We start from the raw sequence: 25,921 nt of genomic DNA on the forward strand, positions 1-25,921 counted from the left end.
ACGACAGCGTTTGTTTGTGTTGGAGAGGAGAGAGAAAAGGAAAAGGCGGGTAAAAATTGATTGATGAGAGGTAGCGATGGACATTAAATATCGCAAGCAACCATCCATCGTTAACCGTCTCGTCTCTTTTTCTTCATTCTCTTTCTCTCTCTGAGTCTCATTGATTTCTCTTCTGAAGAAGAACAAGAATTTTGATTATATTCGAAAATGCATTTTTCAAATCTTGATGACACTCCTATGTTCCGCCAACAGGTTCTTATCAATTTCTGATCCTTCATCTCGTTATTCATTGATGATTAATTTATAAATAAATAAAATTATGAATGAATTGATTGATGCAGCTTCTATGCTTAGAGGAAAGTGCAGAATCATTACGCCTTAGAAGCTGCAAGTTCTACAAAGGATGCCGAAAATATACGTAAGTATTGTAACGTTTTCCTTCATTATTCAATCATTTCAATTTCCCACTCTTTTTTCTTAATTTACACTGCTTACTTACTTTTCATAGGGAAGGGCTTGGAGAGTCATATGATGGGGACATCGCATTTATAAGTTCCCTTGATAGTTTTGGAGGAGGCCATACTGATCCTCATTTTGTTGCTTTGGGAGGTTAGTCCGTTTAATTAAACATTTCTCTTCATTTTAATATATTTTGTTTTGTTTTCGCTACTCCCAGGACCTGTAATGAACAAATTTACCATTGCTTTGAGAGAAATCACTACATACAAGGAACTTCTTCGCTCACAGGTAATCATTATCTATTGAAGTTTTATTTGTCAATTGATATTGCTCTATGCTGACTGTACTTAATACGGCTTCTTAGGTAGACCACTTGATTGATGACCGCCTATTACAAATTGTCAATGTTGACATCAATGAAGTCAAGGTATGCTTTTAGATGGTTTTTTTTAATGTTTATACTTGCGGTGTTTGTTCGTATACATTAAGCCTATGGAATGTTAAGGTTTCATACTTTATATGGCCTATTTAAGTAGTGATAAAGAAGTACGACGGTGCCCTTCCTCTCTCAAGTTGTTATTGTACTGCTCTTGGTTTTTGACAAGTTTCTTCAATAGTATTTACCACAATGTGGTGTCTATGAAACGAAATCACCATATTCAGTTGTGCTATTACAATGGGATTGATAACTAATTTGTGCAGCAAGGAACAACTTAAATAATCTATTTAATAGCATTCGAGCATATGGAAAAGACTAAACTAAATAGTTTAACTCAATCTTTTGCAATACAGATTAATATATGAAGTAATCTAGATTAATATAGAGAGCATGATATGTGCAGCCAATACACACATTTTCCTACAAATAGCTTGATGATAGCTGAGGACAACGATGAAAAACTATAGATCAAACCGTTAAAAGAGATTTAGATGTAAACATACATCTCTAAAATAAAGACATGATAGGGAATTACGTTGTTTGGTCAGGGTGATACTATAGCACAACAGACAAAGAATGTTCCAGGTACTTAGAGTGCAATCCAAGATCTTTTGGACTAAATGTAAATCCATTAATAACTCTATGATTAAGGTCTCTTATTGGCCTAATAGCTTGAAACACTTAGTTATGAATAACTAAGTTAAGTACTTCCAAAATTTCATTATGCTTATCTTCAGGATACCCTAGATCTAGAATCTTATTTTGCTTCTAATTTGAATCCTAAGTACTCCTTACCAGTAAACACTGTTGTGTATGACTCATATTTACTGGTAAGTGGTCAGTCACTCAAGCATAGCGAAGCAAAGAGAGTGGAGCTGAAAGCATAACGAGGGAAGTGGAGCGTGTGAAGTAATTTGTAACCCTAAGCTTACTTAATAGACATCACAATAGCTACTCTGCTGTCTAAGACATAGGACAATTGGCTGGCCTCTGTGATCAATCGGCTGCGCTCTTGTGTGTGTTTTATCCATTTTCTTTAAATCTGGATTTGCTGTTCAAACACATAGCTAATATTATTTTGGGGAAAACATCACTATCATAAGACTACTCATTGTGAAAATTACCATTGTTCAGTTTTAAAGATGGCCACTCTTTAGCCTGATTTTTTATGTCAGTGACACATTCAAATTTCACCTTTGTATGACTGGTATAAGTATATCTTTTATTTTTCCCTTCTAACAGTTCAAGCAACGCTTGCAGGAAGCTCGTAAGCGTTTTGACAAAGCTGCCCTTGTCTATGACCAGGTACTTATTGTGAAAAGATTTCAGAGAGTGATGAACTCTTCATCCATAGATTTACTTTCCTTCTGTTACACACGTTTAGTTTGAGCTGTATTTACTGAATCAGAAACCCATTTTGATGTAATTGCAATTTTCTTGTGGTATAATCAACTACCCACAAGATTCATGGAGTTTCTACTTTGGGAAATTTCTAGCATTTAAATTAATTTGAGTTTGTAGTACTTTGGAAGGAGTATGTGTTTCTGTGTCTAGTGTAGTGCTGCTGAAAGGTCACCCACATATTTTATTTTTTCTAACACAAGCAATGTGGATTTTCTGATACAGGCACGTGAAAAGTTTATGTCACTGAGAAAAAGCACTAAGATTGATATTGCCACCGTCATAGAAGAGGTATTACCAGTAGCTTTTCTTTGGCTTTTCTAATTCATAAGTTAATCCAATAGCTTGTTTGAGTTACTATTATTCTTTTGAATCTAATTTGGTATAGTGACATTCCAGGAATTGAAGAATGCAAGAACGTCGTTTGAGGAAGCCCGTTTCAGTCTGGTATTTTACTTGCACAGGATATGCTCATCTGAATAAAAGATGTATATCATTAGGTCTTATACATAACATATTTCATGACCTAGGTTGGTGCTCTTAATAACATTGAGGTCAAGAAGAGATTTGAGTTTTTAGAGGTTGTCACTGGAATTATGGATGCCCATCTTCGATACTTTCAGCAGGCATATGACAATCACATAAATGGCTCTTTTCCATATGTAGTATTGCATTTATGCTATATATATCTGAAAACTCTTTCTCTTGCAGGGATATCAGCTACTGAATCAGATGGAACCTTTCATTAGTGAGGTTTTGCTCTTATCTCAATTTTTGCTTGATATTACACAGTACGTTTCACAGAAAAGTATATATAATTTTCTATTGATTTTTCTAAAATTATAAACCAAGGGGGATCAAGCAGCTGAAACATAGTTAATTTATCTACCATCTGACTATTGGGTTAGTAACTTAGCAAAACACGTTTGAAATTGCTGGTGTAGCGTACTTAAAAACCCAAAACCTTGAACCACCGGAGGGGTCATCCAGACGTGAAACCACCAGTTAACCCCAGTGACATGTTTGCTTCCAAGCATATTGTTATTTCTGTGTGTGTGTAATCAGATCACACAACATGTATTTTTAATAGTGTTACAATAAATACATTGAATAAGCACTAACCTAGGAAGTTGTATAATACTAGGAATATTAATAATCAATCTACAAATTCTTAATTCTAGCACATAATAAATTTTGGCTTGAAATTTTAATTGGCGTTTTCAATATGTTGATTGAATGTAATATCTTTTTCCTGTGTGCAAGGCACCATTTTTTGTTGTCTTAGAAATTAATTTCTATAGCATTAATTAATATTTATAGTCAATTTAGCGGTTAAAATGAGAAACTATACCTGATAGTCTTTCATGTGAGCCACAATATTAGTCTAAGCGTGGGCATTACTAACTGAAGTTTGTGAACTATTTTTTCTCAACCTGGAGTTTAAGAAGTAAGGGGTAGAATGCTTAAATATCTGACTAAGCAAGCTATGTTGCAGGTTTTGGATTATGTACAACAGTCAAAAGAAAATTTTGATAAGGACCAGATTTTACTTTATAAAAAAATGCAAGAATACAAAAAACAAGTTTATCAAGATAGTAGGCTGTCCTTGAATGGCCCTAATGGCTCTCCTAGTGGAGACTCTGCACATCCCTTTTCTAGGATATCAAATGAAGTAGTAGATGTTGTAAAGGAATCTGCCGCAAATGGAAAGGTATTCTAGAATACATTTCCTTCTTTCTCTGAGAATATGTAGCACTTAATTTTACAACTTTTCAATTTTGACTTCTGTTACTGGCCAAAACAATATTCATTTGTTCATCTCGTGGACAAAGTTTAGGTTCAAATCATTCGACAAGGATATCTTTCAAAGCGATCTTCCAATTTAAGAGCTGACTGGAAAAGAAGGTATTTTGTTCTTGATAGTCGAGGAATGTTGTACTACTACCGCAAACCATGCACTGTGTCATATGTAAGTCAGCAACTGTACTCAAACTTTCAACACACTAAACCAGATGATGTGTATTCTTATTAAATGCTGAGCATTCTGTTTCAGGGCAGCAATCCATCATCTCCAAGGAAGAATAGTCCCACTGACAATGGTTCTGGGCTTCTGGGTCGATGGCTTTCTTCTCATTACCATGGGGGTGTCCATGATGAAAGATCTGTAGCACGTCATACTGTAAACCTGCTAACATCAACTATAAAGGTTGATGCAGATCAGTCTGATTTAAGATTTTGCTTCAGAATAATTTCTCCATCAAAGAACTATACATTGCAGGTATTTATTCTTAAAATTTATCAATGCATAGTTAGTCCTTTATTGTTGCTTATATGACACTAAGGAAATCAAATCAGGCAGAAAATGCAGTGGACCAGATGGATTGGATGGAAAAGATAAATGGAGTAATTGCCTCCTTGTTGAGTGTCCAGACACTAGGATCTGTATGTAATATATTTATTTTTTAAAAATACATATTTGATCTCCATTCTAATTTTGATTGCTATTATGTGACAGCCTCTATCAGCTAAGTCAGAAAATGGTGATGCTTACTTTGCCGACAAGAGTTCTCTAGATGAAGATCACACTGAGGTCAAAAGGTCTTCATACAAGAGTTTCTCCCCTAGGAACCACTTACGTGCATCTAAAAGTATGCAGTTGCAAAAACACAGTATAAGAAATGAAAAACCTATTGATGTTCTTAGAAAGGTGAATGGGAATGACAAATGCGCTGATTGTGGTAAACCTGAACCAGACTGGGCATCTTTAAACCTCGGCATCCTTATATGCATTGAATGCTCTGGTGTTCATCGTAATCTTGGAGTGCATATATCAAAAGTAAGTGTTTGAGGTGACACATTACTCTTAGCCTTCAATGTTGTAGATGGTTTATATCTAGTCAACTTTTACTGAATAAAAGCTAAAACAGGGTTAAAGGACCTCTGACCTGCTAGCTAACAATGGTTACTCTTCGCTGTATGAAGATCGATAACGGTAGCCATTCAAATTATAAATAGGAGAAAAAATTTCATGTCGTAGACACCACATTTGGACTCATTTTATATGTTTAAGCTTAGTGAGTCCCATTGCTGCCAAATTTTAAGACAATTTTTTTTTTATTCGAATTTCTTTTTAAAGACAATTTGATTACAATTGACCGATCAAAACTTAATAAGAACAAGTCGGTTTTACACAGTTACACCAAAACGGTTTTACATTGCATGCCGTGATATTTTTTGACAGTTGCCTTGTATTTTTAGTGGTAAACAGTATGAACAGTAGGTAAAGAACTATTTCTAAGTTTTCCAAAACAAAATCCTTTTTGTTTTAATTTCCACTTTTGTTGCTAAGGTAGAAAATATTTTTGGCAGGTAAGATCTCTGACACTTGATGTGAAAGTCTGGGACCACTCTGTCTTAAGTATGTTTGAGTCCCTGGGCAATCATTTTGCCAACTCAGTTTGGGAGGAGCTATTATGTTCAAGTAGTACTTTGCAAGACGTTGACACCCCTGTTGGGTAAGAATTGCAAAACTTGATGAGATTATCTCTTTGAACTTATGCTAATATGCACTTTGCAATGTAGTTCATGCAAGGCAAACAGAGACAACCTATTTCATGCAAGAAAACCAAAACATGATGATTCTATTTCATTAAAGGAAAAGTTCATTCATGCAAAGGTAAACCTTCGAGAACTTTATGTTTCTTTTGCCGTGTTTAGAAAAATGAAGGAAGCTTGAATCCTTCTGATAGGAACCAGATAGACAGAAGTAGATGAAGAAGAAATAGTACTCTCTATTGAAGAAACTATCAAACCGGGGAAGAAATCATCTCTGCCATATGTTGCTGAAACTGTAAAACTAAGATAACAATGGAATAGTACCATAAAGGGGTGGAGTCAGTTGTTACATGAGACCAAAAATAGAAAGAAAAAAAAAGGTTTTAATGATTAATCGTTAATCGTGAACAATTTAATATTTATGTTACTTTTTATCGTTTTAATTCTCTTTAACTGAAGGACATTTTGGGTCTCGGTTGTACCAAATCTCTTTGGGGACTACTCGATCTCAAATCAAATCACAGCCAAGCCAATTTACGTACAATTTAGCCTGTCATGCCCCTTTCTTACAGTGCAAAATCATGTCTGAAACCCCAAAGGCATTTTGATAATGGGATTATAAAATGCTTATACTGAATATTCGGTAACTCTGTTATTTCTTATTTTAAAATAGGTTTACCCTTTTTCCCGTTATTACTTCTTCATGATTTCTAGCATTTAGTAGCATTCTTATTCTCGAATTATTACCTGGTAGAAGTTTAACATACTGGAGACAGAACTTAATAGTTTCTACTTATTGCAGTATGCTGAGAAAATATTTATTTGCCGGACAGAGAAAAATCTTGCACAACAGATGTTAAAAAGCATCTGTGCCAATGACAAGAAGGCAGCATACCAGCACATTGTCAAATCAGGTATGGATGTCAATACCATCAGTAGGCAAGCATTTTCAGGTACGTCTTCTTGCCCCAGTTAATCTCTGCTCCAAAAAAGTTTTTGACGTTGAAAACCCAGGAAGTCCTCAAAGAATTAGTTACTGTGCAGGTGACTCTTTCAATGCGGCTTCTTTCATTAATTCAAACATTTCATCTGAAAATGAGAGTCAATTGACTGACGACATACAAAATGGTTCTAGTGCGATTCACCTGGCTTGCCTAACAAGTGACGCCGGCATGGTGGATCTGCTCATACAGCATGGAGCAGATATAAACGCTTGTGATTCAAGAGGTCGGACACCACTACATTACTGTATTATCAGAGGGAAGCCTGCAGCTGCAAAAGTGCTTCTTACGAGGTATCGTAGACATTTTCAACCATTGTATTATATGCCCGAACTCACCTTATGTGATCAAATAATTACTCCCTCCGTTTCAAAGTATATGTCGCAGTCAACCGCTGCACACGTGCCAATACACAATTTTGACCATTAATGTTTGTAATTATCTATAATAAAAAAATTATAAAAATTTGATATTTTGAAAATATTCATCGAGATAAATCAAACATCTTACATGCTAACATTTGTATTTATATATTAGTTAAAAAATATGTTCAAAGTAAGTTAGATAAATAGTGCACATTTTAAAATTACGACATGTATTTAGAAATAGAGGGAGTAGTATTTAATGACCCATTTGCTCTGTAAACTAGAGAAGATGTCAAACTTTTGGTGTTATCTTAGATACATGCTAAACATGACTACTCGAAGAACTTTGTAAAATTTGAACTGTTAATGCACTCTTCCAAATACACGTTAAAATGATAAATACATTTATTGCTACTCTTTTCTTCATTTCCACGTATTGGAATAGTAGTACTTCCAACTTGCTTGGAATAGTAGCATTCTTCCAAATACACATTAAAAATGATAAATACGTTTATGCTGAAAAACAATTTTTCAATGATTTAATTCTGTTTATGTCATTTCTAAACTTCTACTGTCATTTCATTTGGTAATGATACCATTTTCGTAGTTTGCTGTTGCAATGTGTTTTCCCTTTTTTCTGTGTTTTATTACGGAAGTAGAGAGAGTGTGTCTGTAGTTCATTATTGTCACGTTGTACACTAGTGGATTGAAACATCTTCCAGTTAATGAGTTTTATAATTGACCATGAATGAATTTGCTTTATCACAATACCACGATAAATGTTGCATTGAGATATTAAACTTAAGTTAAAGTCATGGAAATTTTCCTCGTTCATACATTATCTCATAAGCTGTTTCATGGTTGATATTTTCTGGTATACTTGGAAAAATTTACTTAGTTATCAATCATTTTTACAGGGGGGCCAATCCACATGTAGCTGACAAAGAAGGCAACACTCCTCTTAAACTTGCATCAAAAACCGGCTGTGTTGGCAATGAAATTCTCACTCTCTTGGAAAAAAGATGACAATGCCCAAAAACAATTACTATAAGCAATCATTAAATCCATGTCCCAGATTGAAAACCAGCAGTTGGTGACTTGCATGGAGAGAAGAATGGGGCTGAAGCTGGTGGGGTTGGTTTTATTGGGTCATGTTGTATAGCAACTATCTTATTAATTTTAGGATGTGATGTGCTGATCATGGATGGGACTTCCCATCTATGCCAACGTTCAATTTTGCAGCCTCCATCCTCTATAGTATATTTGTGGGACCATATGAATGATCATGGTCATGGATTACAAGGATTGTACAATACTTTGACAAACAAAAGGATTGTATCTAGTAAGTTATTTAACAAAGTGTTAGTTCCTTCCAAAAATATCTTAAACACAACACTTTTGTGGGCTCCGTTTACTTAAACATAACACAGATTGGTTGGTCCGTTGATGTACGAGATCGGGAAACTTGAACACATGATAAAATTATACAAAAAACTCTAAAAGTTCGAAGAAGTATTAAATCATAGAAAATGAGATTAGAGTATAAAACCATAAACGTAGTTGGGTAAGAATTGTTCGGCTTAAAAACAAATTAACAGAGGAAATTGTTAAACTTCAAAATGATTGATGTAATAACCTCTATCCCAATAACAAAACACAAATATCAACCACAACAAACATGCCAAATTTTTCTATAATTCACCAGCAAAACTAGTGTAGATTCTACTACACCATCCCAGCCATGAAAAAAACCATGAAACACTAGCTCAACGTGAATTAAGTTTTGAAACACCCGAATGTTTTTGAAAATCTCTTCAACTTCATCTCCAAAGAAGGCTACCCTACGCAGGCACAAAAACTCGACATTCTGAATCGCAGTAAACGCGCCCTAACCAATTTGGACAAGATCAAAGATTTACACTTTTTTCCCTTCTTTTCTTCACGTCTAAGTATGCAAATCTTCAAGAACAGGACTAGCTTTAAGAAGCTTTTTAATATCATTCTCATTCTCAAAACAGACATGTTTCAAATGTAACGTTTTAAGCGACGGAAGATCAACACGTAATTTTTCAGCTTCAATTTCTACCTTGTCAAGTTTCAAAACAACTAGGGTTTGAGAAGTGAAAATGGTGGGATTCAATGTAGCATTATTCATGATGAGATGAAACTCCTCAACACGGCGTTGTTTTGCAGCTTCAACCCATGCGTCGAAGTTTTGACGATCGGAGTTGTAAATTACAGAACGGCATTTGAGGTGAAAGGTTTTCAGGGATTGATTTGAGACGCGAGGAGAGAGCATGAGTGTGTCGATGAAACGACAGAAGCGATCGAATGCGTCGGAGTTTTGGACGGAGAATTGGGAGTGAATAGCAGAGTGGGGCCCATCGTTTTGAGAGAATGGTGGTGGTGGTGGTGAAAGCTTGTTTGATCGGAAGAGAAGAGAGAATGAGACGTAATACCTCATCGGTTAAATCGCTGATTCTATCCACCGCCACCGCCGGCGGTGACATTTTATTTGGACTGAGAGGAGGAAGACGGTGAAGAAAGGTTGCGAAAGCAAGTAGATTAGCGAGACTTACACTATTTAATCTCCTAATTGTGAATGTCTTAGCGTGTGTTTGGTTGTGCGGTGAAAAAAATTGATTTTGATAGAATTGATTTTGTAGAATTGATTTTGGTTAAAAGTGAGTTGAATGTAAAGTGATTTATGTTTGGTTACCTTCAAAACAAAAATGATTTGTATGAAAAATGTTGTTTGGATGTTTTGAGTCAGAATTGCTTTTAGATGTGTAAAAGACCAGAATGGGCTTGTATATGTATGTTTATACATCAAATTTTACATTTATTTAGTTTTTTCATCCTTTATTTTTTTTATTAATTGACAATAAAATTACTAGATTAATATTATCAAATTTTACATTTATTTAGTTTTTCATCCTTCATTTTTTTTTTATTAATTGACAATAAAATTGCATGTAGGGAATATATATTAAACATGAAGTACTCGTTAAAATTACAAATAGATAATATAATATAAAGTGCAATACAAATTTGAAACATTACAACAATCATCGTCTTCATTTGATTCTTCATTCCAATAGTTCATTTTGCAATGAGATTTGGCTCCTGTCAAAGGTAAATAATTAGTAACAATTAGTAATGAGATTTGTCTATTGTCAAAAATGGCAGGGCAAAAAATAAATCTTAACAAGAGGTGGTAAAATCTAAAATAACTTCCTGATAAGTATGATCTGTTTAATGTTCCTGGTAACAATTAGTAATGAGATTTGGCTCCAGTCAATCATGGCATTACAAAAAAAATAGCTTCATGATATTAGCACTTCAATGTCCAAATAAGTATGATCAGAACAATAATTCCTAACACAATTCTATGTCAAATAACTTCAGTTCTGAAAGATAGACACTTAGTCTAATCCATTCAATGAATCAGGAGCTATCTTGAATGTCGAAAGGTAAGTAATTAGAAATTAGTCCATACAGAACACATATAACCAATAATTGGACTTTGATAGATTTTTCCTTGGTTTGAATATAGGTTAAACTCTATGCATGAGTGTGGAAAACAATATGCCATTGAAATTTTATAGCAAAAAAAGATGCAGTAAAATAGAAGATCAGCTAATACTAGTAACTATAAAACTCGCAAAAAAAAAATGCATGAGTCTAGGACATCTATCTATTCTCACTGCTAAAACAATTACAACATTTGAATCTGAATGAATCCAAGACATTCTTGGCAAATGCTTCATTCTGGTGCTTAAACTTGTCTACTCAAACCATCAACAATGTCTCAATCCACAAATATAAGAAATCATGGCATTGCAAATAACTATGATCAGAACAATAAACCAGCAAAACTGGACCAAAAAAATCAGTAAAACTGAACCAAAAGGGTGGTAAAAACTGAACAAGAAAACCAGCAAATCAGAGCCAAAATACCAGTTAAAACTGAACCCAAAAAATAGAGCTTATATAGAACCAGTTAAAACTGAAATATAGAGCTTATGGAGGATAAGTGAACAACAAATCTGAAGCAAAAAACACAGACATCTAAAACCTGTTAAGAGTAAATATAAAACACTCATACAATGCAAATAATATTCATCAATCTCATTATCATTTGATGAAAAATATAGAAGCTATTTTCAAACTCCATCAATATCATTAATATTTCAAGCAAAAAAAAAATAAATAAACAATCATAACCAAGGTCAAGGAAAACAAAAGAAATAAATTGTTTTTTATTTAGGCATTTTATCAAACACATCAAATGCAATGTTATCAAAACTGAATTAATAAACAAAAGATGAGTGTTTGAGCTTACCCTTGAGTACCAAACACTGCAACTATTTGGCCATTTGCTTGTGTTCCTTTTCCTGCGTGTTTAAGAAAGAAAGAGTGACAAATGAGCCAACCTATATAAAGATGTTTGTATGAACAGAGAGTAACTACATAGTTAATGAAACTATGAGGTTGGTGAACGGATTTCTACAAGTTGTGAAGAATTATGATAAAATTGAATTGATTAGAGTTTAATGAAGTTGTGAGGTAGGTGATTTGTTTGGTCTGTGAATCATATTTGCATTCAAATTTTGAAAGGAGTTATGAATTCTGATTAGATGGAAAGTTATGAGGGAGGTGAAATGCAGTACAAATCAAGGGCAAAAAAGAGATTTTGATGGAAGGCAAACCTGCAGTTGAAGAATCGATTCTCAGAAGCTAGGAATAGCAGCTTCACCTAGAATTGATTTTGAGCAGGGAACCGCACGACATCGTTATCACCTTGGGAGAGAACCAAACAACCCAAAATTGCTTTAAGTAAACTGGAAGTGCTTTTTGGCCTTTTAACCGTGCAACCAAACACCCACTTAATGGGCCTTTTTTTGACATTTGGTATTAATTAGCCCAGGAAAATAGTTTAATTTCATTTCTAAGAAAAAATAGTTTTTTTTGTAATAAAAAGGAGAAAAAATTGTTAATTTTTTTTTTTTGTTAACCCTCACATATATATATTGTAAGGCACTTGTTTGTTCTTTTGAAGATGCTAAAATGAAATATATTACCACAATAAAAGTGTCAACGAGTGCTTAGAAAGACATCAAATATCTAAGATACAATTCAAGAAGAGAGAAAAAACAAGGACCAACAAAGGAGAAAGGAAAAAAATAAATTAAAGCAGTGAGACACATCAAAGGGTTTTGTCTCCAAACATTGTAGTGAAAATCGAATTAAACAAATTTCGATTTAAACCACAAAAAAAAAACTAAAAGTTTAACCTGCTCATAGATGGAATGAATAGGCTCCTCTTTATATTGGAAAATAGGTTTGTTTCTCTCTTTCCACATAACATAAACAACTGCTAGCCAGATCATCTTGAAAGCTAAACAAATATTTTTCGAAAAACCTCCCAAGTCACGAAAGTGATGAATGCGATAATATGTTGCGAGATGATGCTGAAAAAATTCCTAACCAGCCACAAATCAAATACCAAATATTACCATAAAAAACACAACAAACAAACAAGTGATCTCTTCTTGTCAAAAAAAAAAAAAAAAACAAGTGGTCTGTGCAAAGTTGATCATTAATGGAAAGCACTTGTTGTCTCACTAAGTTGTCTTTAGTAGAAATATGATTCTGAAGCAAAGGCTAAGCAAACAACAAGACCATTAACGAAACATGATATGATGGAAACCTTTGTAACCATTGTCCACCGCATCATGATCTAAAGTCTCGGTCAACAGCTAGTATACGCTACTCATAGTGTATCTAGTAGTAGTAGATGAATGATATCTTCAACTCCACTTATCCTCCTCATCAACCTGTAATACAACAAAAGATAAAAGTTCGACACACTCCCTCATCAACTCCTCCTCCCAAGCAAACATCATAAGTCTCCACGTCCAAGATGCCCCATTCACCCCAACCTAAATGGAAGATGATTTAAACAAACGATTTTTCGATGATTTAATTCTGTTATTATTGTCATTTCTATCGTTAATTCATTGTGTTTTTCCTTTTTCTTGTTTTACTACGGAAGTAGAGGGGGGTTGTTTTTGATTCATTATTGTCTCGTTTCCTTTAGCAAGCTGTACACCGGTGCATGGAAGATGAGGTTTATAATTAACCCATAAATTTGCTGTATCAAATAATTACCCATAAATTTGCTGTATCACAATACCACGATAAACTTTGCATATAAATTAAGCTAATTTCGTGAAAAATTTCCTCATGCATTATCTCATACTCATGGTTGATATTTTCTGGTATACTTAGAAAAATTTACTGACTTGTCAATCATTTACGGGGGGCTAATCCACATGTATAGCTAACTTAGAATCTAACACTCTTCTTAAGCATGCATGCATCAGAATTCAGCAGATGACAATGCCCAGAAACAATTGTTGGTGACTTGCATGAAGAAAAGAACGGGGCTGAAGCTAGTGGGGTTGGATTTTTGGGTCATATGTTGTAATTATCTTATCTTATTAATTTAAGGATGTGATTGGCTGATCATGGGAATTCCCATACTAATGTTCAATTGTGCAGCATCCATCCTCTATATATTTGTGGGACCGTGATCATGGTTATGGATTACAAGGACTGAACAGTACTATGACAAAAAAAAGGACTGTATCTAATAGTTATTTAATAAGGTCAAGGTGTTAGTTCATCCTCCCTAAAAAAATCTTTTTATTTTTATTCGTTACTATTAAATTATCAAAAATAAATTATTTTTCATTCAAGATTTTCAGGGAGTCGTGTAAAACATGGTGAAAATACCATAGTTACGTTCAATGTATTTAGGGAAATAATTTATGAAAAGAATATATTGAGGGCAATAAGTTGAAACTCAGTCAGACTATCAAGTGGTGGAATTGATCAAATTGAAACGTGATTATGTGATCAATTTTAGTTATTTACAATTATTAGCACTAGTGACAGTTGAATTAATTTATCCAATTTTGCGTACAAGTTGATGACTCGGCTTTTCAACCATTAATTAATCATTTTGTTTTGTTTTCATTATGTGTGATTAGAGGTGAAAGTACGTTTGTTTAAGTGAGCTAAACTTAACATGTTGACGAATTTTATGGTTCTGGTCTGAAATGTTATTTGTATTTTGTAATAGTTATCTTTTAGAAGTTTGACATGATATGTCTCTTCTAAAAAAAAAAACATGATATGCCTTTTTTTATACAATAACATGATATGTCTTCTTAGATCACTTAAAAATATATTTTATGTCTCATAAGCTTCATTTCAAGAACAATAACCAAACTTTATTCCACTAAGTCGAGCCAGTTTCCACAAGTTTTAGTTTGACCAGAAAAAATGTCAGAATTGTTAAAGAGAACTTGTGGGAAATTTTAATGACTATTGTTATTTTGTGCGTATATATGTATAATATTAAAATCTTTAAATAAATTATGTTGCTTATATTTAAAAGATTAACATACTAATGCATAGGGTTGGGGTTTGAACCACGGATTGTATATCAAGTGTAAAATCAAACAATCTTTTATTTGATTAAGTTAGATCGTAAGAAGTAATCATTTTTCTAATAGTTATTTAATAAGGTCAAGGTGTTAGTTCATCCTCCCTAAAAAAAACTTTTTTATTTTTATTCGTTACTATTAAATTATCAAAAATAAATTATTTTTCATTCAAGATTTTCAGGGAGTCGTGTAATACATGATGAAAATACCATAGTTAGGTTCAATGTATTTAGGGAAATAATTTATGAAAAGAATGTATTGAGGGCAATAAGTTGAAACTCAGTCAGATTATGTGATCAGTTTTAGTTATTTATAACTAGCACTGCTGACAGTTGAATTAATTTATCCAATTTTGCGTACAAGTTGAGGACTCGGCTTTTCAACCATTAATTAATCATTTTGTTTTTCATTATGTGTGATTAGAGGTGAAAGTACGTTTGTTTAAGTGAACTAAACTTAACATGTTGACGAATTTTATGGTTCTAGTCTGAAATGTTATTTGTATTTTGTAATAGTTATCTTTTGGAAGTTTAACATGATATGTCTCTTCTAAAAAAACAAAACAAAAAAAACATGATATGTCTTTTTTTATACAATAACATGATATGTCTCGTTAGATCATTTAAAAATATATTTTATATGTCCATAAATTTTATTTCAAGAAAACAATCAAACTTTATTCCACTAAGTCGAGTCGGTTTCCACAAGTTTTAGTTTGACCGTGAAAAAAGTCAGAATTGTTAAAGAGAACTTGTGTGAAATTTTAATAACTATTGTTATTTTGAGCGTATATATGTATAATACTAAAATCTTTAAATAAATTATGTTGCTTATATTTAAAAGATTAACATATTGGTGTAGCTACCAAGGACATTATATGCAGAGGGTGTTTGAAACATGTATCGTATATCAAGTGTAAAACCAAACAAACTTTTTTTTTTTATTAAGTTAGATTGTAAGAAGTTTATTTCGGTTGTGGTTGACCATTAAAAGTCTTTTGCTTATGTGCTAGAGCATTTGGAATTCTCTTGCTCGTGTGCTTATGCATTTGTAATATTTAGTTATAGTGAAAATCTCTTGGAAGTGCAAAGGGGACTGGGTTACTCCTACTTTGTAGAAGGAACCAGTACTCTCTCTCTCTCTCTCTCCCTCTCCCCCTCTCTCCCTCCCTCCCTCCCTCCCTCTCTCTCTCTCTCTCTCTCTCTCTCTCTCTCAACCAACACAATTCAACCTCCCTTCTTATGTTTTTCTCACATCTAAAAAAAGGAGTTGGTTAGCAAAACAAATAATAATGGGTAAAATATGCTTTTCGTCCCTGTAATTATAGGTCATTTGAATTTTCGTCCCTGAGCTTACTAATCCTCCCATTTTGTCCCTGTAAAAATTAATCATTTGAAATTTAGTCCTAATCACCTTTTTTTGCTGACGTGGAGAGTCATTAGTCCTTGATGACTTCATACCCACGTGAAATGACAATAATACCCCCTTCTTCTTCCTCACCCTCCAAACAATCACGTTTCTATAACCCCTGGGTTTCCAATTCTCTCTTCCATCTTCTTTCCTCTTCTTTTCAAAACATCTTCTCATCCTCTTCTTCTTCCTTCCTTCTTCCTCCATTATACCATTTCCTTCTTCTTCCTTCCACTACCACCAACACCATTGATGTATTCCATCACCACCAACACCATCAATCTCAATTATGAACCCAGCAACAACAACAACAACAACAACAAGATGAAATAAAATTCATCAATTAAGATGATGAACAAAACACTTCGAAGATGAATCCATCCCTCACCGATTCCGAAACCATTACCAACGGCCCATCTACAAAGCTTCAATCTTTATCGATTTTGTTCAACAATGATATGTTTTGTCTCTCCTTCCATCTCTGGTCCAACGACCCATCTCTTCTTCCAGTGCCGTTTTGAAGCAGCACAATGGAATTTTTTTGAACATTTGGCCGGCGTTGACATGTATAGATCGTGTTGGTGTGGGTTCGGCGGAGAGAATGAAGTTGGTGTTGTTGGCAGCGGCGCGACGGTTGTAGGGGAGAAGAGAAGATGACGAGAGGTGAAAAGGAAGAAGAAGAAAGAAGACAAATGGATTTTTTTTCCCTTTTCAAACCTTCAATTCCTGAACAGCAGAAGCATTCTGCAGAAACGCAAGAAGAAAGAAGTCAAATGGAATTCAGCTCTTTAACAAACAAAATACCAAATGTCTAATTGTCTAATGAGATGAATTTTTGGATTTTTCCTTTCTTTCTTCTTGTTGTTGCTGGGTGTTATTGTTGTTGGCTGGGTTCGATGGATTTAGTGGTGGTGATGGAAGATATGCGGTGGTGAGGTTGTTGATGGTGGAGTGAAGGAAGAAGAAGGAAGGGGTAAAATGGTCATTTCATGTGTCATTTGCTTACACATCAATGTCCTTTTCCAATCAGATTCTGCCACGTCATCACCACCTCACTAATCACATGCCACATCAGTAATCTACTGTGTTTAGGACCAAAACTCAAATGATTAACAATTGCAGGGAAGGTTTGAGAGGATTAGTAAACTCAGGGATGAAAATTCAAATGACCTATAATTACAGGGACGAAAAACATATTTTACCCAATAATAATTAATATAGTTAAAAACTTAAATGGATCTTATGATAATTTTACGACCTCCCGTTTAATAGTTTTATGAATTCGTCTATATCGCTAACTATATCACTCCATATTAATACCTAAAATATTCACACACACACAAATTTGACCAAAGAAGATTCACACAAATTTACCAAAAATAAAAATTATATATTAAAATTGTGACTTAATTTTTTTTTAAAAAATATTTATCTCAATTAATACTTGTTCGTATATATTTAAATCCTTAATATGTGTATTGTACCAAAAAAAAAATCCTTAATATGGGTAAGGACCGGACACATTTACATGAGCCTTCAAATAATACTCCCTCCATTTCAAAATGAGTGTCACTTTAGCAAAAATAATTTGTTTCAAAATGAATGTCATTATCACTTTTCAATGTACTATTAATTACTCCCTCCGGTCCTATTTACAAGAAACAATTTACTTTTTAGATACATTAAATAATTTATGTATTTGGTTTAGGTTCTTGACTAGATACATACATTATTCAATGTATCTAAAAAGTAAACTTTCTCTTGTAAATAGGACCGGAGGGAGTACCTTTTTCCAATAGTATCCTTAATTATTATTATCCACACAACTTCCAAAGTATCATTTTGTACTTTAATTTATAATTATGGCGAATGCACCAATAGCTAACGAGGCTATTTTAGTAAAAATATCATATCTTTGAACAACATTATTTCATTCCGTAATCTGTGTGTAATTGGTTAAAGCGACACTCATTTTAAAACGGAGGGAGTAATATTTATTTATCCCTAAAAAAAATAGTATTTATGTCTCCATTCCAATAACTTTTTGTAAGAGAGTGTCCAAGATAACTTATTCGTCAAAGATTTCTTTTAAATATACGTAAAACAATGAGTTGTCCACCGTCGTTAGTAAGATTAGCAAGCCAACCACAAAAATTAAAAAGGAAAAAGAGGAGACTGAATAAATAAATGAGATTATTAATGGAAGTTTTGGTCTGTAGGTTAGGGGTCAAGAGGTAAGAGGTAGGGGATTGTCAAAATTGCTATTGCTAAGGAGAAAGGAGGCACACCTAGATTGGTCCCACAATTTAGATTAGGTGTAATACAAATAGGTGACATCCAGTGGGACCCACTTTAGCCATACCACAACAAGCTCTAACCTTTTTTGAAGACTAATTACTCATTTGAGTATTTGATTAATATCCTAACCATAGTTAAAATTTGTTGCTAATTGTGCTAACAATATTTAAATAGCGTCTTTTAATTCATTTTAATTTTAATTACATTGTGCAGCTAGCCCGGAGCATTGCATTGTATCCCATGTCAATGTCATCATCCACAAAAATATCTTGAGCCAAGGCCACAGGGGTCGCTATTACAATTTAGGTAAGGGCAGGTTACGTGTTTAATTAGAGCTCACAAAATTATTTATTTATTCGTTCAAAAAAAAAAAAAATTATTTATTTATTTTGGGTTGTCTTCAAAGAGTTCTATATAATTTATCTAATAATTAATGAAAACTAGTCGGCTTAAATATGTTTTTAGTCACTGCACTTTCATTAGATTTTAACATTGGTCCCTGCACTTTTTTTTGTTTGGAATTGGTCCTTGCACTTGGTAAAAATATTGGTATTGGTCCCTCTGTTAACTTTCTGTTAAAAAAAAACACAACTATTGGTATTGATCCATGCACTTTGTAAAAATATTGGTATTGATCCCTGCACTTTGTAAAAATGTTGGTATTGGTGCCACGTGGCACTCCGTTATTTTTGTGTTTTTTTAACAGAAAGTTAACAGAGGGACCAATACCAATATTTTTACAAAGTGCAGGGACCAATGCCAAACAAAAAAAAGTGCAGGGACCAATGCCAAAATCTGATGAAAGTGCAGGGACCAATGACACGTTTAAACCAAACTAGTCACACGAATAAAATTTTAAATGGAGTAACAGTAAGTAAATTCGTGGATATCACTTTTAAGAAAAATGTAAGCAGCATACATTTTAACATATATTTTCTAATACATTCTTTTGTCTGGTACAGTTCTAATACATTCTTTTTAATTGGGTAAAATTCATGTTTCATCCACCAAAATTATATGGGCCTACGTGATTTGGTGGGATCCATGTGAATTTAAATTAATCAAAAATAGTGTGTTAAAAAAGTGTGTGTTAAAATGTGTGTTGCTGCCATTTCTCCACTTCCAAAACTACTCATGTTATTACGAGGTCATAGCCATTTTGGTTTATAAATGTATAATGAGTAGTCACAATAATTCTTCTACGTATCGAAATTTCAAAACAATTCCTTATTGTGCACTATGTAGATCAAAATAATTTCTTAAGTTAAGATATTTTGTTATTGTTGACATATTAGTCCCTTAATATACTTATTTATTGTAATATCAGTCTTATAAGTATTTACTACTGTCATATCAGTTGTTTTATCTTGGTTTTCGGGTGTCAAACATTGATTACGTTTGAACCTTTTAAACCGGTGATATCTTATTTTTTCTTGGGAAGGGAAAAAGTAAGCAAAACCTTTGAGAATCGAGGTCCGGGAGTTGTTTTCGCTACGGGAAGGTGTTAGGCACCCATAACGACTATAGTATCCTATAGGAACCGTCTTTAATTTCTACGCGCGCGCTCTATTTTTAAATGCTATTTTGAAATGATATTTACACCTAAGAGTTACCAAATGAAGAATTGGAGGGAGAAGAATGTTTTTGGATTTTTATTTTAGTTGAATTGAAGGAATTTTGATTCCTTGCCTACGTACCCGATTAAGAGATCAAATCCACCGTAGTTCTCTTCCAAAAATGTTTTTGTTTTTGTTGGTTGATTTTAAGTTTGAAAATGGATTTTGAAGAATAGAGATTGAGAGGCCTCAAGGGCGTGAGAATTAAGAAAAAAGTGGGGTTTGATTAGTTATTTGCAAAGTATGGTCTAAGTATGGTTATTTTAATTGAAATTTGATTAAGAAAATGGAAAAGGAAAAATCAATGGGATTTTGATCCCAAGGTTTATTTAGAAAATGGTTTGAGTGATGTTTGTTCACATTCTTTGGAAAATTGATTTTTTTCTAAGTATAAGGCCTAAACATTCATCTAAACATACAATCCTAACCATACATCTAAACATGCATATTCTAACTATATATCTAAAGTGAGGTGTGTGCATGTGTCGGTGCTTGTGTCGGTGTACATCATTAGAGTCCATTGTCCTTTACATCATACCCTAGATACATTCTATGGCCTCTTTGCCAAGAAATTAAAAGTGCATGAAGGAAAAATATTACAAAACCCCTAAGTGTTTACATTCTAACTTTGGTACAAATTAAATTGCAAGAAAGAAATAGAGATGAATATGGGATGAAATGGAGATGCTTATGAAATGACAAAACATGAAATGAAAGGAGTTAGTAGCACATGACAATATCAAAGGAAATAAAGCAAGAGAAACACTAGAATATAAAGGATAGAAAATGAGTGCAAACATAGCTAAAATTTGTTCATAGAATGCAAGAACCATATGACCTATAATTCTCACATTCCAATGCATTTTTAAAGGTTTAGAAACAAGTCTTGGAATGGGAATTAAGGCAACATGAGTTACTTGGCATTTTAGAACAAATTTTAAGCATATTTACATTATTTAACTATACAATTAACTTGTAAGCTAAGTAACTAATCAAGATTCATACTCATGCATTAATATCAACACAAACAGTAGTTAAAACTCCCTCAAATCAAGTGGCATAGGTCACAAGTGTTCATCAAGCAATAGGATTGGAATCAAGCAAAGTTTCATTCATTTTTAGCACAAAATATGACAAAAATAGCAAGAAAACTAACACCTTATTTTTTAACCAATTTTAACATGTGAAAATCATCACAAAATGCTACAAAAATATCAAGAAGCCTACATGAATTTTTTTGGAATTTTTTAAAGGTTTTTTGGACTAAAAAGTGCAAGAAAATTACTAATTCTAACCAAAATAAGGGAAAAAAAATGCTTCAAAATGCTTTTCTCAAGTTTTAGCACAAAAAAATGTCACCAAAATGTTAAGAAAAATATTAAGAACACATTAGAAAAATTTAGAAATTTTTTGTGAAGAAATTGGACTGGTAAGGGTGTAAATAGCAAAAAACAACAAGAAGCATGCAGGATAGGGGGGTGTGCATAGCAAACAAGCATACAGGCATGGAATTGGGCCCTAAGAGGCGGGCCAGGGTTGAACCATGGGTTGAACCGGTTCGCTGGCCTATATAAGGCCTTGAACCGGTTCAGGTTCATTTCCCCTCTCCACTTCTCTCTCTAAAACACAGACTAGAGAGAGAGAGTCTGCAAATGACTCTCTCTTCTCCGACGAAGCATCTTTTCTCCGACGTGGTGGCCCAGGGTGGCGCCGCCGCGTCGGAGCTTCAACCAACTCCGATCTAAAATCTAAACACATCATCCTGAAGCTCTTTCTCTCCTCTTTATGATTTCGAAACTAATTTTTTGAGAACTGGCCTGGATTTGAACAGATCTATACTTGAATCTACAACCTAGGGTTTCGAAAAATTCTTCTGATTTCTTTGAAATTAAACCTTATCTTGACTCATTTTTCATACTGGTGATGAATCTATGCTTTAATTCGAAGAATAAACGGTGAATCTTCATGATTTTCGTTTTTAGGGTTCGGTCTTCAATCTTTTTCAAATCTTTTCGAATTTCCACTTCAATTCACCGTTTAATCTTTCACTTAGAACCTTCGATGATGATTTACGAACTAAACGAGAAGGTTTACATGAATTTACCTGGATTTGCTTGGAGATTCAAACAAAAGATCCTTGAATGAGCTTCTGATCTTTCTGGTAAGCGTTGAACCGAAAATAAATCGGTGAAACTCTCTTCTCCTCCTTCGCCGGTTCAAATCTTGCTTCGATCCTCTTCTTTTCTTCTCAGACCTTCGTCTTGTGATCGCCTGAGGGCTTGAATTGCAAGAGGAGGAAAAAAACGTTCGATGATGAGGTTTTTTCGCAGGAAAAAAATCACTGAGAACTTGATACGAAAATTTCGAAAGGAACTTGTCAAATTGAACGGTTTTGATTCATGTTTTCATGCTGAATTCACGTAATAATTGTTGATTTGAGTTCTGTGTGATGAAATTGATACGAATTTGGTGATGGATTGGGATGAATTTTGGTTCTGGACAGTTAGGGTTTAGGATTTGGGGATGAAGTTCTTCATGAACTTCATCGTGTTCTTGAGGTTTTTCTGAAACGGTTAGGGTTTGATTCTGTGGTGAAGAGAGAGAAAATGGGATTGGTGTTGTTGAGTTGGCACTGAATGAATGGCCTTTTTTTTTGTGTACTAATGATGTGTCGTATTTATAGCTGACACTTGTGCAATCTGGACCAATAAGGTAAAGACACGTGGACTGTGGACTGTAACTAACTGGACTAATAAAAATCCGACACGTGGCCCCTGACTTGTGACTTGGACAAAAAGGACTAAACTGCAAAATACTGAAAGATAGGGACTAAAATAAAAATATGAAAAGTGACACAAAGGATTAAAATGCAAAAATTAATAAAATTCAATTTAAAAAAGTAACTTGAAATAAACGTAAAGTGAAACAATTAAAAATGACAAAACGGACTAAAACGAACCAATGGCTTAAATGAGGTACTTTAAAGTAACCTCTCTCTGCCGAAATTTCGTGTGAAATGACCAAAATGCCCCTAGGGCTAAAACGACTAAAAATGACTCAGATGCAATTTTAAAATGGATTTTTAACAGGGATTTGAAACAAAAGTTTATTTAAACCAATTTGAAGGACTCAGAGACAATTTTTTAAGATTTGAACAGAGTTTTGACACTTGAAAAGACTAAAATGCCCCTAGGGGCAAATCTGACTCAAAATGACTTCAAATGCAATTTTTTCGAGATGGATTTTGACATAGAATGAAACAAAGACTTATTCAAACTCCTTGAAAGGATTTAAACAAATTTCCAAAGATTGAAAGAAATTTTGACATAGGAAATGACCAAAACACCCCTGCATGTGAATTTTGCAAATAACGTTGCAGAGAAAGATGTAATTGATCAGAGCCAGTTCAAATGGCTTGAAATACAAGAAAAGAAGAATTGAATTAGTATTTTTAGGTCCAAAATTAGGGTATAACAGCTGCCCCTATTTAAGTTTCTTTGTCCGGAGAGTCAAGAGACGGAGTCTTTGAGTTGACTGGGACGAAGATACTTAAATATTAACATTTGCACTGCTTTTGGACATAAAAATACGTTTTCAGAGTTGAAAACATGAATGCCATGCAATACTTTGATTATGAATGCAAGACGAACAACTGGAGTCTATGGAACCTGTCATGTCACTGGGGATTCAGATAGACACTGATAGGGTAGACAAACCAGGGATGGAAAATAAGGTACAAGTTGTTCTTTGGGTCGAACCAGCCACTTGACCAAGGAATACAAAACAAAAGATAGGTGCAAGCTGTTCTTGGGATTGAACTTGGCACTTGACCGGAAACATAGGCACACAGGCAGATATGAGCTGTTCTTTGGATCGAACTTGACACTTTGCTGAAGATACAATCAGATAGGCAGACACAAACTGTTCTTTGGATTGAACTGGCCGTTTGGCTGGAGACATAGACAAAAGAGTTGATACAAGCTGTTTCTTTGGATCGAACTTGCTTGTGGGATTATCACCACGTCATGTGGGAAGGCGCAGACTGTTCTCTTAGATCGAACTTGTCGTTTGACCGATAACAAAGCATAAGCTGGGTACAAACTGTTCTTCAGATTGAACTTGCCGTCTGACTGATAACAAAGCATGAGCTGGATACAAACTGTTCTTTTTAGATCGAACTTGTCGTTTGTCCGGAAGCATAGGCATATAAGCAGGTACAAGTGGTTCTTTTTGGATCGAACCTGGCGCTTGACCAGTAACAAGATAGGTTGGAAGTTTGTTTTGACAAGGTACCTATTGAGGGTAAATTGTCATTGACTTGATTTGAGAATAGACATGACCCTTTTTGTTGGCCCAAAAGCAAATTGAGAGTAAATTGACATTGATCTGAATTGAAAGTTGACATTGAGAGAGAAATTGAGATTGAACAGAGACATAGACATTGGATTGGAGAATTGCAATTGACATCGAGATTGGATTGGAATTGAATTGAAAGTTGAAATTGACATTGACATTGGATGTTGGAAAAATTGACAATTGACATTGACATTGAACATTGACATTGACATTGACATTGAAATTGAAATTGGAGATTGACATTAGAGATTGTCATTGGAGATTGACATTGAAATTGGAATTGAAATCGGAGATTGGAAATTGCTTCGAATTTGACAGTTGACATGGTTTGGAATTGAGATTGGAAAGTTGAGATTGCATCGAATTTGACAGTTGAAATTGGATTGAATTGAGATTGGAAAGTTGAGATTGCATCGAATTTGACAGTTGAAATTGGATTGAATTTGACATTGGAATTGGAATTGAAATTGAAATTGAGTTTGACAGTTGCAATTTGGATTGAATTTGACAGTTGAGAGTTGGATATGCAGCATGTATGTATGGTATAGCAAGATTATTGGATGTATGAGCATATAAAATGCATGATTATGCATGTATGAATGCTTGAAATGCATGATTGGTTTGTAACTTGGCAGAGAAATTTCACTAAGGCAGACAAGACATTGGAAGATTGGGCACGTAGTGGCTCGTGCTGCAACATATTCACAGGGGAAAACCTCTTTGGAGAGATCGTCGTTGAAAGACGTATCAAAACCATGGCTGAGGGCAATAAAACTTTGTAAAGGAGGGACCCTTGGAAGATTCTTGGGTATAGGTCGCCGTTGCTAGGCGTGTCAGTGCTGAGTAAACATTGGATGTTCGCATTTGTGGTCAATGCTTTTCAATATTTTATTCTTTCATTTTTCATTTTTCAAACCCCATTTTTGCCTGAACCGCCCTTTCGGGTTTTCGATTCACCGGGGAATAAATATTCTTTTCATTGCCCCATTTTTGCCTGAATTGCCTTCATAGGTTGTCAATCAGCGGGGTGCTCATTTTTGCCTAAGCCGCCCTTTCGGGTTTTCAACTTAGCGAGCTTCTCATTTGCATTTTTTCATTTTTTCATTTTCATTCTGTTTTTTCATTCTTGCCATTGACCACAGATCATCCCGGGGAGTAACCTGCTTGTAACATGTATTGAAATAGACATTGACATTCATTCATTCATGCATGTTTCATTGAAATGTACCTTATTGCTCAGGTTTGCTTCCAAAATAGACAGAAAAAGATTTTTCAATTTTCAAAGATGTTTGTTTCAGACATTGACATTATCAAATAGAAAGAAAATATTTTGTATAAAGCATTGAAAGTAGAAAGAAAATAGAATTTCAAACAATAGAAAGGCTCAAATTGATGTAAAAGAGTGAGAGTCAGCCAAAGGCATGACTTCACGGATTTACAAAGCTTGGAAAATGGTAATTTTATTGGTTGGTGATACATTGAACACGATGACCGCTACATTTCA

At 34.1% G+C, this 25,921-nt stretch overlaps 1 protein-coding gene, 1 long non-coding RNA gene and 1 pseudogene across 10 annotated transcripts; 1 reads left to right on the plus strand and 2 right to left on the minus strand.

Annotated features, from left to right (window-relative positions):
- Window positions 1-116: 116 nt before the first annotated feature.
- On the plus strand, window positions 117-8,599 carry LOC146934046 (ADP-ribosylation factor GTPase-activating protein AGD1-like). Of its 9 annotated transcripts, none has more exons than XR_015007639.1 (20): window positions 117-252; window positions 342-418; window positions 509-609; window positions 677-747; window positions 824-886; window positions 2,141-2,203; window positions 2,525-2,590; window positions 2,699-2,746; window positions 2,830-2,925; window positions 3,011-3,052; window positions 3,795-4,010; window positions 4,137-4,268; window positions 4,353-4,577; window positions 4,655-4,741; window positions 4,815-5,135; window positions 5,669-5,814; window positions 5,882-5,975; window positions 6,657-6,807; window positions 6,888-7,148; window positions 8,138-8,599. XR_015007639.1 is itself a non-coding variant. In XM_085705880.1 (20 exons), the coding sequence occupies exons 1-20, from the start codon at window positions 208-210 to the stop codon at window positions 8,244-8,246; spliced, it is 2,403 nt and encodes an 800-aa protein (XP_085562006.1). In that variant the 5' UTR covers window positions 117-207; the 3' UTR covers window positions 8,247-8,599. The 9 variants fall into 9 exon arrangements, 6 of the variants coding, with proteins under 6 accessions (XP_085562006.1, XP_085562007.1, XP_085562008.1 ...); XR_015007640.1 differs by having other exon boundaries at window positions 6,990-7,148; XM_085705880.1 differs by having other exon boundaries at window positions 6,899-7,148.
- A 203-nt stretch (window positions 8,600-8,802) lies between these two features.
- On the minus strand, window positions 8,803-9,823 carry LOC146934047 (putative F-box/LRR-repeat protein At5g41840; annotated as a pseudogene).
- A 359-nt stretch (window positions 9,824-10,182) lies between these two features.
- On the minus strand, window positions 10,183-12,104 carry LOC146934048 (uncharacterized). Its single transcript, XR_015007642.1, has 3 exons — window positions 11,933-12,104; window positions 11,566-11,617; window positions 10,183-10,346 (listed from the first exon to the last, which is right to left on the minus strand). It is a non-coding gene; the product is annotated as an uncharacterized LOC146934048 (long non-coding RNA).
- Between the last annotated feature and the right edge of the window lie 13,817 nt (window positions 12,105-25,921).

This window comes from Medicago sativa, chromosome 4 (genome assembly GCF_051527215.1).
Source record: "Medicago sativa cultivar Bolivia chromosome 4, Bolivia_mono, whole genome shotgun sequence".
Lineage (NCBI taxonomy): Eukaryota > Viridiplantae > Streptophyta > Magnoliopsida > Fabales > Fabaceae > Medicago > Medicago sativa.

Excerpts from the sequence above, each read along its gene's own strand:
- LOC146934046 (XM_085705880.1), top strand. The coding sequence starts at position 208 with ATGCATTTTTCAAATCTTGATGACACTCCTATGTTCCGCCAACAG. Across the intron at positions 748-823 it reads AGGAACTTCTTCGCTCACAG|GTAGACCACTTGATTGATGA; the intron begins GTAATCATTATC and ends ACGGCTTCTTAG. Across the intron at positions 2,926-3,010 it reads ATCTTCGATACTTTCAGCAG|GGATATCAGCTACTGAATCA; the intron begins GCATATGACAAT and ends TTTCTCTTGCAG.